Raw genomic sequence first — 26922 nt, 5'->3', positions numbered from 1 at the left:
GCCAATAGCCTGCCATAGATAGTCGTTAATTTCTTCCATGAGAAGTTGATAATCAAGGCCATTATTGTAGCTACACATTCTGCATAAGCTCATTTAGCATTAGATCATCCAAAGCAAAATGAAACGCTGTTCTGATCTCTAGAGTTAAGCCAATTCCCCGCATACTGGCTTTCATTTAACACCTCTCTCCCTCTGTTTCCATATCAAACCAGACTTCCAGCCAGCAGCATGACAGTGTGTGCATTACATCCAGATGAGACAATCAAATGCAGCATGACTGACAAAGTTCTTGGGTAGCCATCTCAAGTGGCAGTGGGAACTTCCCTGTGGCATCCCTGAGTGACAGGGGATTGAGTGGAGAGGACTTACACATTGGTCTACAGGCCAGTCTTTCAAACTCCATTTTACACATTGGTCTACAGGCCAGTCTTTCAAACCCCATATTGGAGAGAAATCTCCACAATGTGTGATTGATGTTGACACACAGCGCTTAAAGTTGCTGTGTTCTTCTAACTTCATAAAGTCAGCAATTTATCTAATAAATGAACATAAAGGGAAAATCATCTTCATGGTATAATATATTTTTATCAGAGAGTATGTTTCATAATTTGTAATAATTCGATTTTTTATGAGAATGAAATAATTAGAGCAAGGACATCAGCAGCATCTGTTCATTCAGTAATTACGGAGATGGTTCCTGTAGTGGTTCATAGAAATCTCTTCAAATATAATTATCTGAAACCATTTCAGATGATTTGTTTGTTTCATCTGCAGTATTTCCATTCATGTTTCTCGGGAACTGTAGTTGTTTTCCAGGAAAAAAAGTAGACAGGAGTGTTTTCCTAATGGAAACATGCCAGTGACAGCAATCAGCAATCTCACATGCATTAATTCTAAACTAAATGAGGGAATTGCAAAATAGGAGGACAACTGCTGGAATGCTGTTTTATGAAAACACATATTTACATTTAGCAGACGCTCTTATCCAGAGCGACGTACAATAAGTACAGGGACATTCCCCCGAGGCAAGTAGGGTGAAGTGCCTTGCCCAAGGACACAACGTCATTTTGCAGGGCCGGGGATCGAACCAGCAACCTTATGATTACTAGCCCGATTCCCTAAGCGCTCATTCACCTGACTCCCTACATATTACATGAAGGCTTGCCTAAACCATTGATTTTGTGAACTAAATAAATAAAAGGAGTCAAAATGTCTGTGTTGATCAATCATAAAGATGATCTATTTTAGTTCAATGATTACACGAAGTGGGTGATACTTTTAAAGCTACAGTATAGAGAGTCAGAGCTTTTAGTCCAGGTTTGGTCTAAAAACTTTTAGATTGAATTACCTTCCCAACACTGGCACTTGGCTTCTTAAGTCTGCCCAACATGTGTGAGCTGCTTTGAGGTCTGTAAACTTGTCATATAAAGTTCTGACAGCATTACCTTCCAGACAGCTTTTCGTTCCCCACCTGCTCCCATCAAGCTCTCTTGGACGGCCTTCTCTGAAGACTTTGGCGACCAGATGGGACCTGACAGTACTTTGGCTTTAATTAAGGACTCTCTGGACAGATATTGAACGAGCAGAAGACATCCTGTTGATCAATCTTCCCCTCTGTTTGTTGTCCCCTGCCTGACGTGTGTTCAATTGTTTGGTCCCCAAAAAAAGTAGCATCACCTGAGAGTGGATGCTGTGCTAATTAATGGATGTAAAGCAGGCAATGGAGCCTTTCGTCAGACGTCCACAGATAGCTTGTCAGGGAGGTTTTGTTGGACATTTCCCCTATGCTGTGTTGTCTTGGACGAGGGCCCGGAATCTCTGGATTGAGATTGCCGCAACAACGCTCGTCCACACCAGGATGTCAAGGGTCAAACAGAGCTTTTGGTTGGAAGGCTTCAAACATATGTGTGCGAAATGAGGGAGTGTGTTTGGGATGCAAAAATTGGAACTGCAAAAGTGTGTATACTTTAAATACAATCGAAAGTTGGACTTTTTTGTCATTTAGGGCCAGAGCTAAAAATAACAAACTACGGTTGAAAGACTTTGAGCGGATTATTGATAACCATTCCGTTTTAATGCTTGGGTAGAGGTGAATGTATATAGGACAGCGGTGTTTCTCCATTCATCAAGGAGATTATAATCTCCATAACCTCCCTCAGACCCCTTCAAGTATGATTGCTCTGAAACCATGTGCTGTCACTGTTATAAAGCAAACATGGCCACAAAGCTTGTTCAGGTGTTGTACTGTCAAACACATACACACATTGACACAAAAGCACACACAAATAAACATGTGACCTCTGTATGGCCAATTGATACAATGGGTAGATCAATAAATACAGTTTGTTTAGTATGATCCCCAAACATACATTTGTGGTCTGCTCTACAAGGCATAATTCCTGTGCATTGACAGCCCCATTTATTTTATGTTATGGTTTAGCACATTACTTTTATTGCAGCAGTATCTAAAGGAAGGATGTGCGGGATCCTGAACATGTCACTGATTGTAAATGAATGAAGAGGACACTAGTCCTCATTGGTTGCTTTAATCCCAGATAATCTGTGTGAATCCAATCCTGGAATATGGGAAAAATTGGCAAAAGAAAGGGACTATTTCCGTGGTGTGGATTGTGAGTGGATGTGAAGACCCCCTGTCCTGTAATAACTCTCTTTTCTCCATTTAATGGATTTGTGAGAAATGCCTTTGGCACTGGCTGATATGAGTCACTGCTGAATTACATGTTTGCCAGTGTCGTAAATAATTTTGTAAGTGTATAGTGAAATAATTCCAAGTCTCGAAGTGAAAAATTCTAAGTCCTGACAAGTGAAAAATAAGACTAAGTCCCAAAGTTGAAAATGATTCTAAGTGTCGCGTAGGGCTAGAATCCTAAATCCAAACAGACACACTGGAACTCAGAGTCTGATGCAAAGGTTTATTCGGACACAGGGTGACTAATAATCCAAACAAAGTGAGTGTGCTCCCAGGAGCAGACTGCCCGTTTCTCTCTGGACAATCCCTTATATAATTTTCTTCCTATTATTGGTGTCAATTTTTCTATTGGTACAGTACAGTTGGTCACAGATACATTATGCACCCTCTCATTATTGGTCCCTTGTCCTGGGGTTTCAGATGACAGTGTGTTTTTTTTTATACAACGACAATTCTCCCAATTTACGACTAGTGGTACTGGCCCTATGACAATTCTCCCAATTTACGGCTAGTGGTACTGGCCCTGAACTCTGCAGCTGTAGACAAGTGTGTGGGCGCAGGGTCTTAAACGTGCCACGTGATTCATAGCTGGGGGCCTCTGGCTTGTAAAAGTGGAAGCATATCTACAAGTGGTATTTTTCCGTATTCCTCAGCCCCTAATATCCAGATCTTTTCACTTTCTCATCTTCTACCGGTTTGTAGTATTAATAATAATCAGTCAACAGCTTAACATATGGTTTCCAGTAATATAGAATATACTAAAAAGATGGATGAGAGTTTCATTTTAAATCAGATAAACCATTAATCATAACCTATCTTCATCATTTCAACAATGTGATGTCAAATTCTAGGTCACCAGCTTGACCAGACCTGTATAGTGCAGGGCAAGCAGGGGTCACTTAGCCCTTGACTTTAGCGCTCGCTCTCACCACTGCTGTGGTTGTTCTTTTGTCCTCCAGTCAGAATGTATTCTTCTCTGGATTTTAGTGCACACATTGTAGGCTACTTATTCTACCGAAACTCATAAATGGATAATCAGGTGCTAGGATCATCAGGTTGTCTATCAGACCATGAACATGCGGCACAAAACACAGAAATATGCTTGCTCACAACAGCACGTGCCTGCACACCACCATAGTTGGTTACAGTGTTGAAGTTGCATGTCACGCATGACAATGTAGCTTTCATAAACAGATAATGAATATCAGACAGTGTGCTTATTTTGAGCATACTGTTCATATGTTATAGAAGGAGCTTATTTTCAAGTGTTTTAGGGGCTACAACATAATCAAGAGATTCTTTGAAAAAAAAAAACACTTGACGACAACATACTAATACTGGTTTCACAAAAATGTACGACACCTAAAATAGATCTCGGCAGGCAGGCAGGCAAGCATTTTTCCACTTGGCGTTCAAGTACAGACAAGATGATGGCAAGACTGACATTGGTATTTAATTCTATCTTTCTTGAAGGGAAAGTAATTGTTATATTATTATTAATATTACTGACGTTCAAATATAGGATATGAGGATAGAATGTCACTATAAAATGACCAATGGGATGAAATTAGCAGAATGTCAGCAGCCTGTCAAAATCATGTTCTTCACATTTTGTTCATTAGATCACTGTTATTGTCATACAATTTGAATAAGGCTTCTCTATAAGGTATTTGCAATTGTTCATTTAGTAGACACTTCTTTTATCCAAAGTGATTTACAAACTGTGGAATAGAACATGCAAAAACAATGATATCCTTAGTACAATACAGTGCAACAACTACGATATGTCTCAATTAAGACATTGTAGAATTGTACAGGTGTAGTCGGAATTGCAAGACTGCAAAGACAATATCAAACAGAAACTGACGATTGAATTCTCAGGTGTGTGTCGGTGTGTATGTATTACGATGTGAAACGGACAGGGTTTTGTGAGGTTGTCTGTTCTGTACAAGAACGAACTCTGTCAGATTGCATGTGTGCACGTTGACATTAAGAAAGCGCTTGTTGTGTTTGTGTAATAGAGGTTGACAGTGGCCCTCCTGTCTGTTGCTGTCTGCATGGTAACAGGTGTGCCCAACCCTGTGCCTGAAATGGTTATGTGGGATTAGGATTAGAAAGTATCTCAGTATGTCACGGCAATCTCACCTCGGCAAACTCACACGCTGACAGAGAATCTTTTATCAGTGTGTGTGTGTGTATGGAAGTGTGTATTTTGTTGTCACATGTACATGTACAGGGAGTCAGGTGTCTGAGCGGTGAGGGAATCGGGCTAGTAATCCGAAGGTTGCCAGTTCGATTCCCGGTCATGCCAACTGACGTTGTGTCCTTGGGCAAGGCACTTCACCCTACTTGCCTCGGGGGAATGTCCCTGTACTTACTGTAAGTCGCTCTGGATAAGAGCGTCTGCTAAATGACTAAATGTAAATGTAATGTAAATGTACTTTACACACACATAGAGACAATGCCTTGATAGTCACTGTTGAATGGTTTAAGTTTTCTTTGAATTGGAGTTCCACTTGTAAGACATCAATTACTGATTCTTGTGGTTCTAACCAAGAGCCGCATCTTTAAACCCTCCTAGCAGCTTTGGTGGGGTCAAGTGCTGTGTTGTCACTTGGTTGAACAAGACCAAAGATCTATATGGATTCCTGGCACCTGATTATCCACACCATCTGAGAAACTACCCCCGTCCCCTTTCTCTCCTTCTCTCGTTATCTTTTTGGTTGTCTCGAACAATCCCCAGTCCAATTGTTCGGAGATCTCTAATCCTGCCTTAGATCCCAGTAATGCAGTGCAGCCTAATAGGATCGACTGTATTAACCCTGATGACAATACCACCAGCTGTCACAGAGCCCCCTATTGGTCAGCCTGTGGAACTGGGGGATGGAGGGAGGGAAAGAGGGAGGGAGGGAGGGATGAAGCAGAAGGCAGAGAGAGGGAGGGAGGGAGGGGGTGAAAAAGAGAGATTGCTTCGAAAGTGTGGGATGCTTAGTTCCGTGTGGAGTGACAGAGAGCGAGCAAGTCGGTAGAGCAGTAAAAAAAAAAAATATTCAAGGAGGACAAACGGCCAACTACCTGGGCTCTTTTTGTGTCTTCGTCTGCAAACCGATATCAGTTTCACTCTTTTGTTTCCCTCTTTTGATTTTGTATTCCATTCTTCACTTTCCCCTCATTTGCATTTGTCTTGGGTCTTCTATTCCCTCGTCCCCCCCATCCTTCTGTCTTTCTTTTGATCTTCACCGGGCTTCTATATCTCCCTCACTTCCTCTCCATTCATCCGTCCATTGTCTGAGTCTGTGGCTCTCTATGGCCGAGTGAGCAAGGTTGCCCGGCTGGACTGAGGGGGTGTCTGTGAGGTTAGGACCAGAATGGCCGTGGCACTGGATGAAGTTTGGGGGCGGGTGAAGAATGTGTGCAAGCAGAACGGACTCCTCATCCTGTCCGTGTTGGCCGTGGTTATCGGCTGTCTACTGGGCTTTTTCCTCAGGGGAAAGCAGCTCTCTGAGCAGGTCAGTCCCTCATCTGTCTCCCCTCTCCTCATCCCAACCCTTACACAGCTCTCCCCTCTTTCTAGACCCAGACCCAAACCCTGACCCAGACCCAGACCCACCTGTCCCTCACCTGGAAATTATAATGGCATCCTAGTTGATCAATTTCCACCTCTTCTCATTGTCTTCTCCTGGTCCCTTTTTTTTACGAGGTAGCAAACCAGCCTTCACTGTGCCTCAAACTAGCTAGAATTATCCTTCCAGTACGATTGCATCGTCTTCACACCCTCTGTGGTTGAACAACCTCACCCTGTAGAGCACAGGGTTCTCTAAAGGGTGTGTTACATCCTGGACCTCAGGTGTTTGGTCTTCACTAGGAACTAGACACAAGATGTCAGTTGGAGAACTCTGCCTTTATTATATCAACATGTGCTCAACATTTGCTTGGATTGATGATACAAGGCAGAATGCAGTAGTTTATTGATTTGTCTGTTCCAAATGCCAAGCACGTCACATCAGACTCAGACAAAGCTGCATAAAATATTTGTGTAGCAACTGTCGCTTGAGATTAGGGATCAGTCATATTGACAGGCTTCCTTGGCTGAGAGTAATTGAATGATAAATGAAATAATTTCCTCTTTTTGACAATATGTGTGTGTGTTGGTGCATGTTAGTGAGGCAGCCTAAATGTACATTTAAATCTTTTCTATATATTGGGAAATTATGTAACCTCATAATGAGCTTCAAAGGCTTGTAAGTATAGATGGATTACAGTTTTTCTCAATCGCTTTGATTCAATTCTCGAATGGGAATTATTTTTTTCCAAACAATAAATTCAAATCTCTGAACAATTAGTTTATTGTTCACACCAGATTTATTATTAATTTAAGCAATTTGCATGTGTTTTGGCACGTATGCAAAAGAGTAAGTACAATTGTCTACAATTGGGCAAAATAACTACATGCACATGGATGCTTATCAAAACTGATGTGTTGATTCTCAGTGACAGTCATACTCTTCACAACTTCTGAACATTCTTTCATTGTGTGAGCCATTACATGCTAAATGATTACAGTGATTCAATAATCTAAATCTGTCAGACATATATGTATATTCCCCAAAAATGAACATGGAATGTTGATGTTGTCTGCCAAATTGTCAAATTACCTTCCAGGTGACATAGTAATGAAATAGGAATGACAATCTTACCAATTAACCCATTTATTTCTCCTTTTTTGCATGGATGTCATTTTGTGGCAATTTTCTGTTCACTCAATGTGCCTTTACATGTAAGATGTGTAAAAATGTGCATGCCAATGTGAATATTCTGTTAGCATGTAACACATTTCTACAGAAACAAATGTACTGTATACATACAAAATGCATATTTTTTTCTGTGTACTACAGTATTGTAAAGTATTTACATTTTCCAGTAAACTTGTAGCAACAGTTATCTAAAAAGCTCACTGTGATGCACAATAGCATTCAGCTAAACAAACCTGACTTTATTGAATAGTACAATAATCTGACAGTGTGAACAAAAAAAGTAGAAAAAATTAAATTGGTTTACAACAAACATTTCCATGGTTAACGTCCATGGTAAAAAACCATCTAAACATTTTGACCAGTACGGCTCACACAATGACAAAATAACTTTTAATTTTGGTGGCATTGGCCAATTCATTGATGCAAGAACTAGGTTTTGAAGCATGAATAAAATGTTTTGGTTGAGAAACTACCTTTTACAGACATGCAGTTGTGATGTCCCATTAAACAGATGTGACGATTGCACTTATAGTTTACAGAATGTAAACGATTCAAAAAATGAGCCAACGCAATTGAGAAAAACTGTAATACAAAATAATAATATTCATGGATTCCATGTAGTACATAGAAATTATAAGACTATTGTGTTATAATACATCCAATACATCTGTTCAAGGCCCCAGTAGAGATGAAAAGACAGGAACCAGGCGCCAGAGGGCCAGGACTTTCAATAGCAGCTCACCCCTGCTTGTGACACTGCCAACTGAGAGGAAAAATAAAGAACAAAAGCATGCTTTTTCTTCTAATCTTAGATATATTCTGAGAACATGTTCCTCTGTTAGCTTTGAAGAACTCAAAAAAGAATCCTTCTGTAATGGAGTGTCATTTTCTTTGATGTTGACGTGACACAAACAAAGAAGTAAACAGATGGGAAGATAGAAAGGATTCCAATGGCAGAATGGCGGGCGATGATTTTTTCCCCGACGACTGTGGTCTCTCCATAACTACAAAGTGGAGTTTATTATTCCTGCCTCAGTATGAGAACCATTGTTTAAGCTTGCAGAAAGCTCAGATGATACTCCTGTTCCAGAAGTAATGATGAAATCAGAACATGCAATACACTGTAGTCAAGACATCAGCATTTGAATGACCACACTGGTCATTTAAAAAACAAATTTAATCTTACAGTAGGCCTGCTGGAGTTAGACCAATTTAATTAATATTTGTCCCAAACGGACATAATTGGTGCAGTGAGGTGCCACAATTACTCTGTTGGCAGGTGCTAGGGTCAGATTTCTGCTGCTGTGTGACATGATCTCTCTCATTTAAATCACACACTCCATCATCCCCATGTCCTCACCAATCATTGTTACCATGATTGCTAGCTATTGTTCTACTCTATTTTCGGTTGACTATTCCTTCCTCCACTTCTTCAACTGTCCTTTCCTATTTTTATTCACATTCCCTCTGTCTCCCTCAGCTCTCCTTTGCTCCCCCCCCCCCCCCCCCTCGTAACTCACTCTCGGCAACTGTCTTCTTCTTCCCCAGAATCTAATGTCCCATCCTACACATCCCACAATGCATCACCAACCTTACCCTGCAAATTGGCTAGGCAATTAGTTGATGAGAGATTCAGAAGGTAATCCTTCAGTTAAATAATTTCTATTCAGTTCAATCAATTGTCAGAGGGCCCCCAGTACTGCTAATCAGTCTGTGGATATCAGCTGTGTTAGCCTAGGGTCCAATTACTTTTCCAATGAGAAACTAGATATAGGAATAAAGACTGCATGGCAAACACATATTTAATTTCTCGGCATGTTTCAGTCAACCTGGGGAGGTAGAGCAGCTACAATACCTTCAATCTTTGCTTCCTGATCTGTTGTGTGTCCAATTAAAAAATAGTTTACATCTGGTGCTTGCAGATTATATCAACAATCTACACCACAATTGATACAGGCAATCCTAATACAACACCCTTAGATGTATTACTTTTCTCTTGCATTTCTACTTTTTGCATGTTGAGTCATTGAAAGGTCTTTATTCGTTAACTGTGCACAACTGAGAAAACACCCAGCTCCTCCCACTGGATACAACCTGGAGGGATTGGGTTGACACAAACTAAACAATGTTGGTGATGACTCCGAAATACCTCTGCAAAGATGATTTATTGCTTGTTTTTTGAAAGTCTGGTACCATCAATACACGTATGTCATTACATGCACATTCATCACCGGTGTTGATGTGACCAGCTGGAAAGTTACACAGGGTTCTAGGAAGGTCCCAGAAGATGTCAGGTCACAGGGACAGCTGATAAATGGACAGGGGGCAGAGGAACAGGCACACAGAGATAGTATATGTCATGTAGTATCCCTGTGAAAGATAAATAGATCTGTTCTTGCACAGTTGCTTTTTAGTACAGATGTCTGCTGAAATAACAGGACTACTGTCCTCTTTCCTATTTCTCTGTGTCTCTCTGTCTTTAACACACATATACACATGCATACCAAAGCACTAATTTACTGGTTTTATTTTACTCTCCCCTGTGTCCATGTAGGAGGTAAAATACTTCCAGTTTCCAGGAGAGCTTCTTATGAGGATGTTGAAAATGCTGATTCTTCCACTGGTCGTTTCCAGGTACGGGTGAATTATTCATTTTTTGCCACCCCCAAAGGTCACCCTTTAGATGAAATACTGTAAGAGCATGCCAAGTTTTTACTCCAGATGTTGAGCTACAGTTCCTCGAAAATAATGTGGTCCTTGTCTTTGTTGTTGAAGCCCTACATGCAACCTTTAGATCCTTTTTCTCTCCCTTACTGGTTGCACAGTGTTATTAGAGTTATTATGGAGTTATTCTCTCACAGCATGCAGTTTTAATGTTATGAGATCTGTGGAATGATCCAAACTTCATATCCACTCTTCTCTTTCAGCTATTTATAAACCCTCTATAAACGTAAACATATAGTTTAGAAGACATACATGACATGTATACCATGCATACATGCATGTTTTTGGTTGGGTGATACATTCTGATACTTTGGCATAGCTCCATGTTGAGACTGGCACCAGTGACCAGATGAGTGTTATTTTGGGGAACCTTTTTTTATCTGTTAGGCTGAAAATCTGGAGTCTTTTTATGGCTGGTTGTAGTTTTGCTTTGACTGCTTCTAGTTGTGCACCCAAGGGTGGTCCTGTCCAATGCAAAAGAACTAAATAACAAATCATGCAAACACTGATTACACGCAGGACGCTTTGTGCAATAAGCTACTTACAATCCATGCAACAGCAAAGACTGGATGAGAAGTTGATCCCCTCTGCCTCCTGTCTCTCCCTTTAACCCTGTCTCTCCTTATTTCCCTTTTTCTCTATCCCTCGATTCTAGTGTTATTTCTGTCCCTCCATCCCTCCATTTCGCCCCGCCTCTCCTCCGGTTTAAGGTCAGATCAGTCTGTGCTCCAGTCCCCGAGTTTAACACGTGCACAGGTGAAGTTCACACGAGTACACGCAATGCCCTCTGCTACAGAGGCCGCTGGGCACGTGAGAGTTAGCAACGTTAATTACAACTAATCTAGAATGCTGGATGCTGGCAGCAGGCCATGGCTAGCCAAGCTCAACAGCCTTCATCTGCCCCACTTCCATTTGAATCAGGAAACATGCACCTGTCGGCCAGACAAATGATTTGGATGGAATACACGCTGTGTCTTTGAGAGGTGGCAGATACTGTTGCTACCCTGCTGGCTTTCTAGATGTAACAGATCAAGAAAAAAGCAGGCTTGATGACAAACAATGTACTTGAACCTGGCAGAGTTTGACGTTAAGGAATAAAATGACTGAAAGAGAGAGAGAGAGAGAGAGAGAGAGAGAGAGAGAGAGAGAGAGAGAGAGAGATAGAGAACGAAGGTTCTACGAAACTATTCGGATTTGACTTGCTGGAATGACGTTACCCCTGTGGAGACGATCCACAACCACATCAAGACTGATTTGGAATCCCAGTCTGTCTCTCCTTTTCGCTCTCTCACTCTCGTTCAAGCCACAAAGGAAAATAACATTTCAATGTCCTCCATGCACAGGTAGGCAAGCAGGGAAGGCCGAGTGGCTACTGATTACGGCCAGTAGACCAGGGTTTATCTGGTGGACATACAAGCCTGTAGTCTGTCCCCATTTCTTCCAGCACCATCTGCCCAGCAGCCAAAGCAGAAACCAGATTATCTCATGAACACGTCATGCACAAGCAAACCCTGCTGCCTCCTCAGCTCACATTCTATTTACCACTGGTTTTCTGAATCGATGGGATTACAAGGTCCGTGACCGGAAACAACCAGATTTCTTTTGGGCATGCAGTACAATGTACCTAATCACAATCACAGTGTAGTCCCAAAGATATTGGACTTGCTTATTTCAGACATGGCCTGCCGTTGGGACCACGGGTTCAAAGGTCAGTCCCAGTTGTAGTGATGTAAAGAGAATGGACATTAATCTTCTCAGTCCCAGAGTTGGGGCTGTGGTGAACCGGGTGGACGCCTACCAGTTGTGTTCATAGGCCTCCACGTGTCCAAGCATCCATGGAGATCAGATGATCAGGTTTCTGCACAGTGTCTGTGTGCAAGCACATTTGTGAGTGTTTAATATGGGAGGACTTGAAATGGCACACTGCTCAGTTCACAGTTCACACAGAGCATGTGGTGGCGGGGATTATATTTTCATTATTCCAAAAACTCTTGCCTTATCTTTCGCCCTTGATCTGTGTTGGATACCGCGATGGTGCCATTATTCTCTGATTACAATCCCAATGTAATCTGTGTGGCCGGGATAAATAATTTCTCTGAACGGCCATCGTGGGCGGTGTCGGTCATCCCCTCCGCCGTGTCCTGGCAGGACAGTCCAGCAGCCTCCGTAGCGGGCAGCTCAGCACCCTACGTTCTACGTTTTTATCTTATCTACTCTGTACATGCCTTGGTGTTGTGTTGTCTGTTTGTATTGTATCGTGTTTTACATGTACATTTATTCATTTAGCAGACGCTTTTATCCAAAGCGACTTCCAAGAGAGAGCTTTACAAAGTGCATAGGTCACTGATAATAACAACAAGATAGCCCCAAAAACATTGCGGGTAGCCAAAACATGAAGCACATATTGTGAACAACCAAAATAAGTGCCAAAGGGAAGAACCACAAGAGCATGTAGTTAAACAACTTACAAGTTAGAAAACACAGACATATTGTCTGTGGTTGTTGTTGGTATGAGAGCTGTGAGAGATACCTGAATTTCCCCACGGGATTAATAAAGTATCTATCTATCTATCTGTCTCTGTTTATATGAATAGTTTTTATAAATCAAAAGCTGTCTCATTACAGTCAGAATGATTGCTCACCCTCCATGCCTGGCCCCTGTGGAGATGACTGTTTGCCTCCTGAACCTTCTTATTGAGTTTGAAATGGTCAGGTGGATGTACAATTATTACATTTGTGGGTGGATGTAATTGCACTTTTAAGTGATGTTCCTTGTAGGTTAATATACTGTAGATTCTCTGTTTAAGTGAAGTGAGTTGCTTTGCATTTGGATTTACAATTATGATTCAATTGTGGGTGGTTTCATATCTAGATTAGCTGTTGTTGTTGTTGAATCCAAGCCTGCAGTCTTTCCCAGTGACTACAGTATATGTCTGTTGACCCTCCGAAGAGTAAAGCCTAGAAATCCTGACTGATTATTACTTCAACTGAGCTGGTCAAACAATGAACTGAAGTCGGATAAGCATGACTTTAGAGAGAATTGTTTATCCTAATCCGTGTAGACAGACATGTTGCCTGCACAGTGCCCTGCAGATCATCTAAGCAGGGAACCGTCATGAACCGGAGACACACACAGTTGAGGCAGCAGAAAGGAGTTGCAATGTCATTCAGCCAAGCATTCACCCCTGTGTGTGCAGCCTGGACCAGCACAGCGCATCACCCATCTCTCACATGTCCTCTTCAGCACTTGCAAATGTTCCCATTTGAAGTCTATTGTAACATGGCACTGATTCTATGAATAGCCTTGGTCTTGAGAAACCTTCCTGACCCCGTGACACCATAGTTAACATACGGCCTTGTTGAGCTTTCTAAGGCTAAGTCACTCAAGACTATTTACAAAGGACAGCATGACACATTATTTGCCCTCACATGTCCATCAGGGACCTAAATCTCATGTTCAGTTTGACGATGGGCTTCATGTATCAGCAAGCCACAACACAGACGTTAACCTGTGTAATTGGTGACCACCTAACAGCAAGAACTCTCCATTGGAGCCAAACAAACAGTCTCACATCTCAAGGTAGGATTAGTCTGATGCTCTTGTACAGAAAAGGTGCTGCAGTGTAAGCCCTAAACTCCTGCTGTCCCATGCCCTTCTGTCACCCACACGGTGACCTCCTCTGTTTCACATGGCGTGTGTGCAATCCCTACTATACTCTACCCCAGCCCAATCCCTCCAATCACACGCACACGCACACACATAAACGGATGTGTCCATATGAAGACACAAACACACAGACATCGGTGCAGCTGCTGTCACACATGCAAACAAACAGAGCAGGATTTTTTGTTCGGCAATGAGAAGCCCGAATTGAACCAGAGAAAATTATAACCAAGATCAATAGCCACTCCTGACCGTGAAATTAAAATGAACTTTTGAATATTTAGTCACAACAATCCCTAATAGCGCTGCTTAACAGATTGTTCTTCCTGTGTACGTATACACAGGAAGAATGACAGTGAATGTCTGTTAATACTTGGAGTTGTGTGGGTTTCTGTGAGCCAGCTTCTGTGAGCCAACTATTATCTTTGAACCCTCCCCCCCCTCCTCAATCCTCAACATGTGGATTTTACAGATCTCTACAAATGATGCGTCCTGCATATAGGGGCTTGACCAACTCAATTATTTCTAAGGGCTGATATTTTTAAAATTTCCTTAGTTATATAAACAGGTGAATTATGCAGGTTGTTTTAAACATTGATTGGCATGTGATGCATTTAAGGGTGGAGGTTTGTCAAAAATAGAAGGGAGACACACCCATTATGATGCCTAACAGTATCTTAGTCCCACAGTAGTTTCATTTTAGTACTTAACCTTAAGACATATAAATGCTAGTATTAGATACTGAATTCAACCCACACACAAGCAGTGAAAAAATAAAGAAACAATCATTTAGGTTAAAAAATTTTTTTCACAAGCTAGATTTATAGAACAGCTTTTAGCTAGTGCTGTGCTTCTCGACACTGGCGTAGTTGCCTTGGCATTCCCCCCTCCTCCTCCCTACCTGTGTCCCCCCCTGTGGTTTCTGTACGTCTGGCCTTTGTGGAAACTACGCTCTGTGATTGCCAACCAGCCAACTCCTGTTGGGCTGCCAAGAGTTTGCAGAGATCAGAGCCTTTAAGTCTCCCAAAAGCCTCCCCAGCCTCTGTGAGAATGCAAACTCAGTAGGAGGGCTCCTGGCCAGCCACCACATCTTAGATTGCAGTCTGGGACGGAAGGTGGCCAATTAACTGTGGAAAAAGGCTGTGACTGATCCTACTTGCTGGCCAAGAAGTCAGATTAAATAGGGTTTCTGGGTAGTTTTGGTCTGCCCAGTGTCATGAGAGATAAGATGGTGATACACATGTCTAGTATCCTCCTCTGCATTGATGCACTGAACCACAAAAATGGGACAGGGGATTGGTGAAGGATGTTTTTTTTGTAAATGTAGATTTTTTATCTATGGGCTACATTACACTAGTGCAAGATTAAGTTGTCTAGCATAGTTTCATATTGTGGGGAGATTTGATCTTAATAAGTGTGTGTGTGAGGACCTTGGCAATGCACAAGGGCTGGACCGTGTGTGTGCATGTATGTGTATGTGTATGTGGATTACTGTTGAGTGTGAAGAGGGTGAGGGTGAGGGTGTCTCCTTAGTCTGTTTGTCCGCTCTAATATAAAACAATTTAAGACAGTCACGCCTCAGCTCAGAAACATCTGTGGTGAAACATCTTACATAAGAGGCTTCTCTGGTTTACTAGCAGGTTGCTTGAGGTTACCAACATTAACCATCCACCATCCACCAGGCCATACATGATCTTATGTTTGTTGCTTCTGAGAGTAAGATTACCGTGAGAAACCTTAGTCTGCCAGGGTAGGAGAGTTAAAAAACGTTTTTTATCCCAGGCATGCTAATTGTGCCATCTTCTCCTGCAGCCCTGTGTGTACAACTCTCCAACCTACTATCTGTTCTGTGCCCACAAACAGCGGTTCAGCTGCTCTGAAGTCCTGTCTGTTATGCGAGAAGCTGATGGATCTTTAAGAAGGGCTTTGCTCACCATGTCACATGTATCTCGGAAACCCATGATGACAGGGTCAGTGGAGGGCCGGCAGGGCATTACCCCTAGACCTCAGTGTTCTGTCTATTAGTCCTGCACTGAGAGGCAGGTGCCACGTTCAAGCCTAACATGCTAAACTAAATGTGGTGCAGCTTGCTTTCTCAGCCATACATTCCTGTCATACCAGATCAATCAGAAAAATAATTACTTTGTGGAGGTTGTTGGAGAGAAATGATTCATGAGCACAATTGATTGGATTTCAGCATCTCGTCCTCGTGAACTGTATAGTGTTGAAATAGCCTCAGGGGGTGAAAAATCCAAAATAAACTCTGATGTAAAATGTATCTCTCTCAATGTAATATGTGCTTGAGACCAGAGTCAGCTGGCCAACCAAAGAAGAGCATGTCCTAGCTACATAATAAAGTGCTTTCTTACTCCGTGAGGAAGGTTGACTAACAGGAACCAGGGAGCAAAATATTGATGCTCTGAGTGCTGACCTTCACTGACCTTCTAAGCTGCATGGTCCCTCTCTATATTCTCTCCCTGACTCTGGTCTTTCTCTGTCTGTTTCTCTCTCCTTCAGTTTAATGTCAGGGCTGGCAGCCCTAGATGCCAAGTGCTCCAGCCGCCTGGGCATCATGACCGTGTCCTACTACCTATGGACCACGTTTGTGGCGGTGGTGGTTGGCATTGTCATGGTCTCCATCATCCACCCAGGTGGCGCCGCCCAGAAGGAGGAATCCGAGGAAAGCAGCAAGCCAATCATGAGCTCCGCTGATGCCCTGTTGGATCTCATTCGGTAGGAGCCTAATCCATCCCACCCTGACCGTGTCCTGCCTGCACTGTTGTACTGTTTTTGTTGCACACCATCATTATAGTTTCTATGATGTTCTAACTCCAAAACGTACTCTCCACAGTGCTGTGTCCACAAGTACCACAGCCTTTTTGACCGTGCCCTGTCATGTTTGGTCACAGAAAGTTGTTAGATCCAAGGGTAAATCCTATCCCTGTGGTGTTTTTGAGCTAAGCTAATTAGCCTGGGAGTGGTGTGGAGGCAGTGAAATAGAGACAGAGACAGAGAGAGAGAGAGAGAGAGAGAGAGAGAGAGAGAGAGAGAGAGAGAGAGAGAGAGAGAGAGAGAGAGAGGGAGGGAGAGAGAGAGAGAGAGAGAGAGAGAGAGAGAGAGAGAGAGAGAGAGAGAGAGGGAGGGAGAGAGAGAGAGAGAGAGAGAGAGAGAGAGAGAGAGAGAGAGAGAGAGAGAGAGAGAGAGAGAGAGAGAGAGAGAGAGAGAGAGAGAGAGAGAGAGAGAGAGAGAGAGAGAGGCTGGGAGGGGGGGTTAAACTTTGGTCAAAGACAACAACCGTCAATGTAGCACTAGAGAAGTGGCCCACTGCGTTGACACATATTCACAGACTCACTGTCAGGGGAGTAAAGCAAGTGGACCCAAATGCAGTAGGATCAAAAGGCACAAAGGTGTATTAACTAACACAAAAGATACGAAACCTCAGATACAAACAGCAAACAATCTACGGGGAGCACGTAGGACAGGAGCACACCTGGAACCACTACTCACACAGGAACAAGAAAGGACAACTCACACAGGAACAGAACCAGAAAAGACTAACGATCAGTCAAAGACTACACAAGGGGGAAAAACATCTGTACATATGGAAAGCTATTACAGACAAGGAGCTGATCTGTTAGTGGAGCTAGGAACCAGGGGAGAGAGCTTAGAGAGACAGACACGTGCACACCACAGACACACAGAGACCGACAGGTAAAACAGGGAAAACACAAGGGACAAACTAGGGCATGGCCGTGTCCATGACCCTTCTGGTCCTAAACACTATCTAACAGGGACCTAACCAGGTTAGGTTGTATTATTTTACTGATTCAAAAATCCAACCTGTATTGTGATTTAGATCTCTTCATATCTCAAATGTACCATGACTAAAACCTGGGAACATTTGAAACTCCTGATGCACATCCAGTACTTACACAGCAGCTCCCACAAGGCTGACCTGCGGATTGTAGCATGCATGTGCTGCCTGTGTGTGTGTGTGTGTGTGTGTTTTCCAGTGCACAGCTGTGCGTAGGATTTATCTCGCAAAGCTCCTTTAGGTCCATCTATCATGCCAGTGTATATGTGCACTCGTGTGCCTGTACTTGTGTTTTTAGTATAATGACTTCAGTATGTATGTGTGTTTTTAATGCACTCATAGTCAATTATGGGCATATAAGGCACTGTCCAGTTCTAATCCCAACAATGGTTCATTAGCCTGCTTTGTTCACAGTCACTGTTAAAGACTGGGCTGGAGAACAGAGCTGTAGAACCTACTACTGACTGAATACAGTGTGAGGCTTCTATGAAAATCGTTATGTCATCACTGACTCCTGTCCTCATTTTAACGGTCTGTATGGATTATCTACTGTATGTCTAAAAATACGATTGATCTGCGAACAGGATATCGTTTTTGTCCGCCACATTGTTCAAATTGATATTCTTTAAAACCTGGATATTTACTGCATATCCACACACCTGTGGTATCAACCTTTTCAATATATGAAGAAAAACTGTGAAACACAGGATTTAGTGTAATTAGTGTTCCAGACGTGGGAGACCCTATTACACCCAGAAGATTACATTCTTGTCTTGAGGTATTGTCAGGTGAACAGACATTTTTCCTAACCCCAACTGTCGTTGGAAGAATGTAGCTTTGCGTGGCTATGTGCCACCGGGCGAGACAGCAAGTCCTTTCCTTCCTCTCTATTAATTGTGGGAGTTAAAGAGGAGGAGATTACGGCTTGTCCTTCATCTTCATCTTGCCTTAGCAGCTGAGTACCATATGCTGCAGAGCAGAGCCACAAAGAACCAGAGAAACGATGTATTGGGGGGCTTGCAACGTTTTACTTGTCCATTAAAGGACCTAGTTCATCCATGCATCTACTGGACTTGCAATCATAAAACTCTAGTGGCTAAAATAATAGCAATCACACTGTATGCCATCAGTCAAGCTGGTCTACTTCATCAGAAACAAATGACAGAGGACAGTGTTGATCTTGAGGCACCATGATTGATGAAATCAAGTGATGCCAGATGCTTCTCTCAATAAGTCCCAAATTTATGTTTACATTTTATTTATTTGGCGCTTTCATCCAAAGCACGTACAAATTGTGTATATACAATATATATATTGTGTGATGGTACAGCAGATCAAGGATAAGAAGTGCACCTGAAGCACAGTTCTAGAGTATTTCAGGAGTCAGAATCAAGGAATGGTCTGTATTTACTAGCAACATCTCCACAACCAGGCACGGTAAACAGAAATAATAATGTGCAAAAATAGCATCTCAATTGCTGTGGAGTACAGCCATGGCCAAAGGTTTTGGGAGCGACATACATTTTGTGTTTGCAAAGCTTGCTGGGTCTTGGCACAAAATGACTGCTAACATAATTTCAGTAAGTCATATTATCAGCACAGGGGAAAGTGTGAACTAGTTCTAGCCAGGTGAAATCACTCTATCATTCTTATTGGATTTTAAGAGCAGATTGACTGCTGTAAAAGAGGGGAGTATTTGCATATATTGATTTTTTTTTTGCCACCAAAAATCTTAAAAAAATATGAAATGTGCCTTATTGTGATTCCAGTATTCAATAGAAACGTGTGAAAACATTTTCCTCAAATACTGAACAAGCAAACTTTGAAAAACACAACATTTTTCATTGCCAAAACTCATGGCCATGACTGTATAGTACAACAAGCTCAGCCATGAGAGCAATATCAAACCCTTTTGTGGGTGCAGTCCCCTGCCAGAGAGTGGAACAAAATAATCTCAAACACAACATGCAGGGAAGGGACAAATTCACAGGGATTACAACATCAGAAAGACTTTTTGTGACACTACTACTAAAAGGACATGTTGTAAGAAGCTGTGAAACACTATGAATAAATGTTTCAAGTAAGCATGTTGGATAGACAAAGTTTCCTAGCTGCACTTTTGCAACATTCTGGGCCGCAATGATAGAAAATCTAGTTCTAGAAGGCATTTAAACTTTATTGCTTTTTGACCCTCTTATTTTACCCTCTTCATTTTTTAAACCCTTCATCCAGTTAAGGATTATAACAATTCTCAAATGTTCTTTTCCAGAAACATGTTCCCAGCCAACCTGGTTCAAGCTACTTTTCAACAGGTAAATATAACAGAATTATCATATATAGTGGGACAGGGTGGTTGAAGGAGAATCTTTGCAGTGTGTGTGTGTGTGTGTGCGATATAAATAACTCACACATCACCTTGTTACAACTGAATACAGTAGAATCAGAATTGGATTTATTCGCCATGAAAGTTCACACAGACAAGTAATTTTCTGTGGCAGCAATGTGCATACATTAAACATATAATAACATATAATAACTGTATAACTGTACTTATACTGTCACAGTGACTGCAACACAGTCGGTTCCATCAATCCAATATAATGAGATGTATCTCCCTGTTATCTTGTAGTACCGAACCCAGAGTATTCCCATCATGAAATCTCCCAAGCCTACGGTGGGACAGGACCTCACAGAGAGCACCACGCGCAGGGTCTTCATCTACGGTGTCCAAGACGACAACGGCACCGACATCCAGAACTTCTCCCTGGACCTGACGCCCCCGCCGGACATCCTGATGCGTACGCTCCCTGGCACGAGCGACGGCATGAACGTCCTGGGGATCGTCATCTTTTCCGCCACCATGGGTGAGAGGAGCCACACACACACTCACTCAAACAATCCCTCGCTGCCCGAATCACTCACTCACTCACTCACTCACTCACTCACTCACTACTCACTCACTACTCACTCACTAACTACTCACTCACTACTCACTCAACCCTTTTGTTGACATGGCAGTGTGATTGCGTGGTGTGAACAAAGTGAATATCCCTGATATCTTCTGTGATCTATCTCTCCAGGCATCATGCTGGGTAGAATGGGGCCCAACGGCAGCGCCTTGGTCAACTTCTGTCAGAGCTTGAATGAAGCCGTCTTGAAGATTGTGGCCATTGTCATCTGGTAAGAGGTGTGATGTGACAGCTACCCACATCAAACCTTCAGATGACACACAATCATCTATTTCACTGTCAGCTAAGAGAAAAGGGGGATGAAAGGGATAGGGACTCCCATTCAACCTCATTCTGTCAAAAAAAAAAAAAAAAAAAATCGAAATAAAGAACATTTTAAAAAGCTGTCTTCTGACTAACAATGAGAGGTGTCAGCTAAACACGACTTCCTGTCCTCCCGCGGGCAGGTATTTCCCCTTCGGCATCGTGTTCTTGGTGGCCGGGAAGATCCTGGAGATGGATGACCCGTCTGCCATGGGTAAGAAGCTGGGCTTCTACGCCATCACGGTGGTGATGGGCCTGATACTGCATGGCCTCTTTATCCTGCCGGCCATGTACTTCTTCATCACCAAGAAGAGCCCCATCGTCTACATCAGGGGCATCCTGCAAGCTCTGCTTATCTCCCTCGCCACGTCGTCAAGGTGAAGGCCACAGCTAACCCAGGTTTCACCCCTGTTCACACTGTCACCACCACCCCCCCCCCCCCCACCCTCACTGGTCACCTTAGAGCTCTTTCCTTTTCATGTTCTCTCCTACCTTATTTTCTGATCCCACTGATTGTTTCCAGGCCCCATCTCATACTAGGTCTATATTTGTTTGGAGGCTCAATCTCTTCTCCAACAGAACTGATGGGGCTGATCATGGTCTTTATTATGTGGACACTTTCAAGGATGACATCTAGGGGGTATTCCAGAAAGCAGGTTATGCGACATACCCAGGTAAGTTAACTCCCCAGCTGACACATTGCCAGTAAATTGCTGCAACATTGTGAATCAGCTGGTGGGTTAACTTACGTTATGTTGCATAACCTGCTTTCTGGAATACCCCCCTGGCTTGGCGTAAATATTAGAATGCATATCTTTAAAAGAAATCTCCAATTATGTGGGAGTCTGTCATGTCTGTCTGAATGAGGCTTTTGTCATGTTTGTTTTCCTGTAATTGAAATGCCAGGAATGTGGTTGAGTGATTGGCCAACCCTCGTTTGAGAACTTCTCCTGTCGGATGACCTGTCAGGGGGCATGCAGACACCATTTCACAATAACAGTTGCTGGGTTTATTGATTTTGATATCATTGGATTGTTTTTCTTCTTCGAGACACGACAAATTACAAACAGAAAATTGGACTGGTCTTTGTACCCGAGTAACCCATTATTATTAGCCAGGTGTGAGATTGCAGTCGCAATTCTGAACTTAAATACGTTCTAAGATAAACTTGTCACATGGAGATTCTTGTTCTTGTTTTTGCATCTCTCAGCTCCGCCACGCTGCCTATCACCTTCAAGTGCCTCCTGGAGAACAACCACATCGACAGGCGCATCATCCGCTTTGTGCTCCCCGTGGGCGCCACCATCAACATGGACGGCACCGCTCTCTATGAAGCTGTGGCGGCCATATTTATTGCCCAGGTCAACAACTATGAGCTGGACTTTGGCCAGATCATCACCATCAGGTACCCATGTACACAGTTCATTTTAAACCCCAGTCCAAACTTAAGCACTTACAAATGTTGTTTCTTAAGTGTGCCACATAAAATAATCTGCTGTGGCATCTTTCATTTTAAACCTGAATTAATTACTATTCTAAAATGAAATGAGACATGTCATTTAAGGTACAGTAACATGCACTAGCTGACTAAACAGCATCATTTAATCTACCCCCCTCTGAGCTCAGTTAACTCAGCGCAGTGGTTCAGAAGAGACAAACAGGCCCATCCCCCATTTCCTGCTAAACAGTTCCTACCCAGGTCCATTAAAAATGGCATTGCGCTCTCCTGATTTAATGACATGGTAAATTGTAATAACATTAAGCAGACCTATCCTCATGGTCACCGACTGTGCCCAGTCCCTAATCCCCAGGCGGTAAGACCCATATGACCTGCATTACTTAGTCCCTCATCACGCCTCTGCATCATTTTGCATTTTGATTGACGTGTAGTGGTGCGCTGTCACAGTGGAGGTGGATCTGTGTGTACTCCTCCTCTGAAACTCCATCCCAGCAGATCTGAGCATGCTAGCTCCTTAACTTCCCCAGATCCCACAAAGGACACCCACATAGGGCCAATGTTCCTATGTGTGTTTATGTGAGTGGTGGCTGTATAAGTATTATATGTAGCTAGCTCTCTCTCTCCCATACACACACACACATTTTGTAGATTCAAATCTGGAGTGGTTTTGGTCCTCATTCACCTCAACAAAGACTATTCAGGTGTGTGCTGAATTAAAGAAATTGTCAAGGTCCATTATTAATAATTTATCTTTCTTATAGCATCACGGCCACAGCTGCTAGCATTGGTGCTGCAGGAATTCCACAGGCAGGCCTGGTCACCATGGTGATTGTGCTAACATCAGTGGGTTTGCCCACTGATGACATCACGCTCATCATTGCCGTGGATTGGGCTTTGTAAGTACGCTCATGTTACACTTTCATCTTAGTGGTGTGTTTTAATGCCTTACCATTACAGGTGCAAAGCACATATGTTTACAAGCAATTAGAGTGCTTGTAAAGAGTCTTTGATTGAATTGATTAAATAAAATAACCTTTATAAAATGAAAAAGGGCAGAAAGGGTCAAAGTATCATGTGGCACAAATGATGGCAGGACATGTATGGATGCCCCAGCCCCATCTGAGTGACTCTAAGGTAGCTGGGAAGCAGCCCCAAACTGACCCTCTATTTTGTGTCCCAGGGATCGTTTCCGCACCATGGTGAACGTGATGGGGGACGCCTTGGCTACGGGTATTATGGCTCACATCTGTAGAAAAGACTTTGTGAAAGAGGGGGAGCAGGTGAGTTGAGATCAATCATTTCACATTTGAAGCTTTATATTGTCATCTACACTAGTAAAAGGGACTTTTTTTGGTGAAATGAGTCATGACATGACATACAACAGTATAGCATGTCAACAAATAGCTTCTTGACTCTGGGTAGAGATGGGCTGTGTATGCTTTGTAACAACTGACTAACACACAGATGGGTTCTTACGCTGTTGTGTGGACCAGGTGCCTCTGATCTGCGAGACCAAGCCCATGATCAGCATCCAGCAGATGATGACCTACCAGAACCAGAAGAACGGCTGCTACCAGCCCCCCCCTCCGGGGGTCAAGCAGGACCACCTGTCCCCTGATGTGGCCCGTCTGATCCAGCTGGAGGAGGGGGTCCGGCCAGCTGAGAAGAAGAAACACACCCACCACAGACGGGAGCACAAGGATAAGGAACACTGCTCCATAGACATGAATGGGCTGGAGACAAACGTATAGAACACTACCCCACCCCGCCACCCACATAGTTAACACCACAGGGACATGGAGGCATGGGTCAGTGCTGGGCTTACCTCTCTCACCCTGCAAGGTGACACCCACCTACTGTGGATTACAGAGGACCTGATGGTCAGACTTTAATCTGCTTTACGACCCACATATGATTGTTTAGGTTTTGTGTATATATTTACCTGATATATTTAACTTGCACCAGCAGTGTGGGAGAAAAAGCATGCTGGTAGACTTTTTGGATATAACAAACGGGTAAAAAGGGAGGGATTGTGGAAAAGGTTGGCAATTTACTGGAGCTGCCTATGGGACAGCTGAGCTGGTACTTTGACCTATCATCTGTGGCTTAACGATCAAACTAAATGGCCAAACACGTCCATGTGAGTCTGTCTCCTGCCGTCAGGTGTTTGTGAAACAGTCAACTTATGGACAAACAGGAGGAGCTTGCTCTTGGTCTTGTTTTCTTTTTTGTTGTTGCTTTGGTCTAATATTAACATTTGTTTGGTATTTTGGGACAGGGTATTTTCATTTGTATTCTTTTTATAATTTTTTTGTCATTCAGTTCTTCTCTTTTGGAACAACATCATCTAATTCTTGAAGGTAAAGTAGCCTCAAAGCCCCTTCCATGCAGGATGGATGCAGGCTTGTGGTTGGTTTTACATTCAGCTGATTACCGTCAGGGTCATCATGTCTCATTCATGAAATGTTGTCAACAGATAATATATATAATATGCCCCCCTCCTTTCCAAAAACAAACAGGTTCATAACGACAAGGTTGAATTTCAAACAAGGAGGTAAAAAAAATAGCCATACTGTAGGTTAATTTTGTTGAGATCTGTTTTAAGACTGTTTTAAGATATGAAGGATTTATCCCATCATCAGATTTTGCCCCCAGCAAAATCAGCAAAATGCCAATCTGTTTTGCTTACATTATTCTCCAATTTTCCCTGCTTGTCTTCTCCTCCTTGTTACCATTCCTGTTTTAATAAGTAGCTACTCTACCGTACCTCTGGTGTTTACACACAAGCTGAACAAAGTAAACAAATCTGTTGTTGTCTTTGCTGAATGTTTAAAGTTGTATCCATTTTATTGCCCTGGTTTTCTCTTTGCCTTAATGACCAAAGGAGAAGCAGACAAGGAGATACCGTCGGGTGTACAAACCAGACGGCTTCAACAGAACAGTCCTATTCCTGACATTGTCCAAGATGGACATACTACATGCTGTACTAGTATATGTCCGACAAATATATTTTAGAGTTGGCATGACCATGACAGAAGCTTTCAGCAGTCCCCACACTTTTTGTCATGAAAACATTTTAATGTGACTGTCTAAAAGGACTAATAAATAATTTAATAACCACTCCCTTTGTGAAGGGAAGGAATGCTAAACAGCCCTGTTGGTAAAAAACAAAACAATTATCAAATCAATGTTATGTTGCTGGGGATCCAAAGAGGCAGTTATGACTGTGGAGAAGTAAGCTTTGGACTGTAACTAGCAGCCATGATACCAAGGCAACCGCACAAACTAATAGGACTACGTGGACACTGACAGACTGATAAGCAGAGGAAAACAGAGGTAAGAAGGACATTCAGGGAGGTTATTTTGAATGGCTGCCAGCTTTGATTTGTTGTCATTGAACAAATCCACGTTCTTTCACTTTGGACGACTTTCACAGACAGGTTCAAAGGGGTGCAGAGTGTGCAGTCTCACAACTCTAAGGAGTTTGCAAACCAGGTGGATACCCAGTCAAAATCAGCCACCGTTCACTTTGAAAAGCTTTAAGTAGCTTGTTTTAAGTTGTCCTCCTTCATTGGCATGTCCTAGCCAGAGTTTAACAATGCCTTAGCCAGCTACAAGACTGCATAACTTGGTTAACCCATACAATCTGTATGATAATCATCTGTCATGAGGAGCCATGTGAGGATAACCCAGATCCCATTAATTGTGGATCCATCCCCGATCCCAGCCTGTTAAGGAGCTATGAGACAACCACTGATGGCTAACCACACGGTTAGCCAACCCAGCTACTAAATGCTAAAAGTCAACCAGTAGGGGATGGCAGGATGTGGATGGCATACGGCAGGAGAGCAGAGGGAGGGGTGCGATTAAGGGCACAGGCTGGATGTGGCATAAGGTGGGAGAGCTAATGGGGTTGGGGTGGGAGTGGAAGCTGAAGCCAAGAGGGGCATGTCTGATCTGGTCTGGATTAGCTCAAAAAGAAGAACAAATAAATAATACAAAAATTAGAATTGAAAAAATTAAAAAAAGGGCACCGGATGACCAAACAGGGAATCACACAAACCATTCAAATTGTCAATTTTATCCATTTAGATTCACGAACAAATGGGGCTTAATGGGGGAAACTAAGGGGCGGGCTACAGTCTCTCTGAATCATTCCTCTACTTCTTAGCTAGAGACACTGAGAGTTATGTTCACTTCAGCCATCTCTCTACCTGGCCCACTCAGCTGTTTCTGTTCTTCTAACAGAGAAAAACTGCCTGTTGCCTGTGGGTGTGCTTGTAGGCATGAGTGAGGACACTCCCAAAAGCTTGAACCAATTAATCGATGAAAAACATGACCTTTGACCTCACTGTATGCAGTCAGAATAATGAAAACACTACAACGCTGAGTTAAGACCACAAAGCATGTCTCTAAATAATGCAAGTCAATTAAATAGAAACTTGGAGAGAATATACAATCATTGGAAAGTGACATATATATATATATACACACACACACACACACAACATACATAGGCTTAATT

The 26922-nt window shown here is 42.7% G+C and overlaps 1 protein-coding gene across 1 annotated transcript; it reads left to right on the top strand.

Moving 5' to 3' along the window:
* Positions 1–5688: 5688 nt before the first annotated feature.
* On the top strand, positions 5689–25888 carry slc1a7a (solute carrier family 1 member 7a). The gene is made up of 11 exons (XM_062480633.1): positions 5689–6219; positions 10019–10098; positions 16370–16585; positions 19936–19978; positions 20296–20530; positions 20747–20846; positions 21082–21315; positions 22149–22343; positions 23159–23293; positions 23578–23677; positions 23891–25888. Exons 1-11 carry the CDS (start codon positions 6079–6081, stop codon positions 24146–24148), a joined length of 1737 nt encoding a protein of 578 aa, XP_062336617.1. The 5' UTR covers positions 5689–6078; the 3' UTR covers positions 24149–25888.
* Positions 25889–26922: the final 1034 nt, after the last annotated feature.

This window comes from Osmerus eperlanus, chromosome 16, assembly GCF_963692335.1.
Source record: "Osmerus eperlanus chromosome 16, fOsmEpe2.1, whole genome shotgun sequence".
In the NCBI taxonomy this organism is placed as follows: domain Eukaryota; kingdom Metazoa; phylum Chordata; class Actinopteri; order Osmeriformes; family Osmeridae; genus Osmerus; species Osmerus eperlanus.
The sequence above is the reverse complement of the archived record's forward strand: the minus strand, read 5'-3'. Positions and strand labels throughout refer to the sequence as shown.

Excerpts from the sequence above, each read along its gene's own strand:
- slc1a7a (XM_062480633.1), top strand. The coding sequence starts at position 6,079 with ATGGCCGTGGCACTGGATGAAGTTTGGGGGCGGGTGAAGAATGTGTGC. Across the intron at positions 20,531-20,746 it reads CATCTTTTCCGCCACCATGG|GCATCATGCTGGGTAGAATG; the intron begins GTGAGAGGAGCC and ends CTATCTCTCCAG. Across the intron at positions 23,678-23,890 it reads TTGTGAAAGAGGGGGAGCAG|GTGCCTCTGATCTGCGAGAC; the intron begins GTGAGTTGAGAT and ends TGTGTGGACCAG.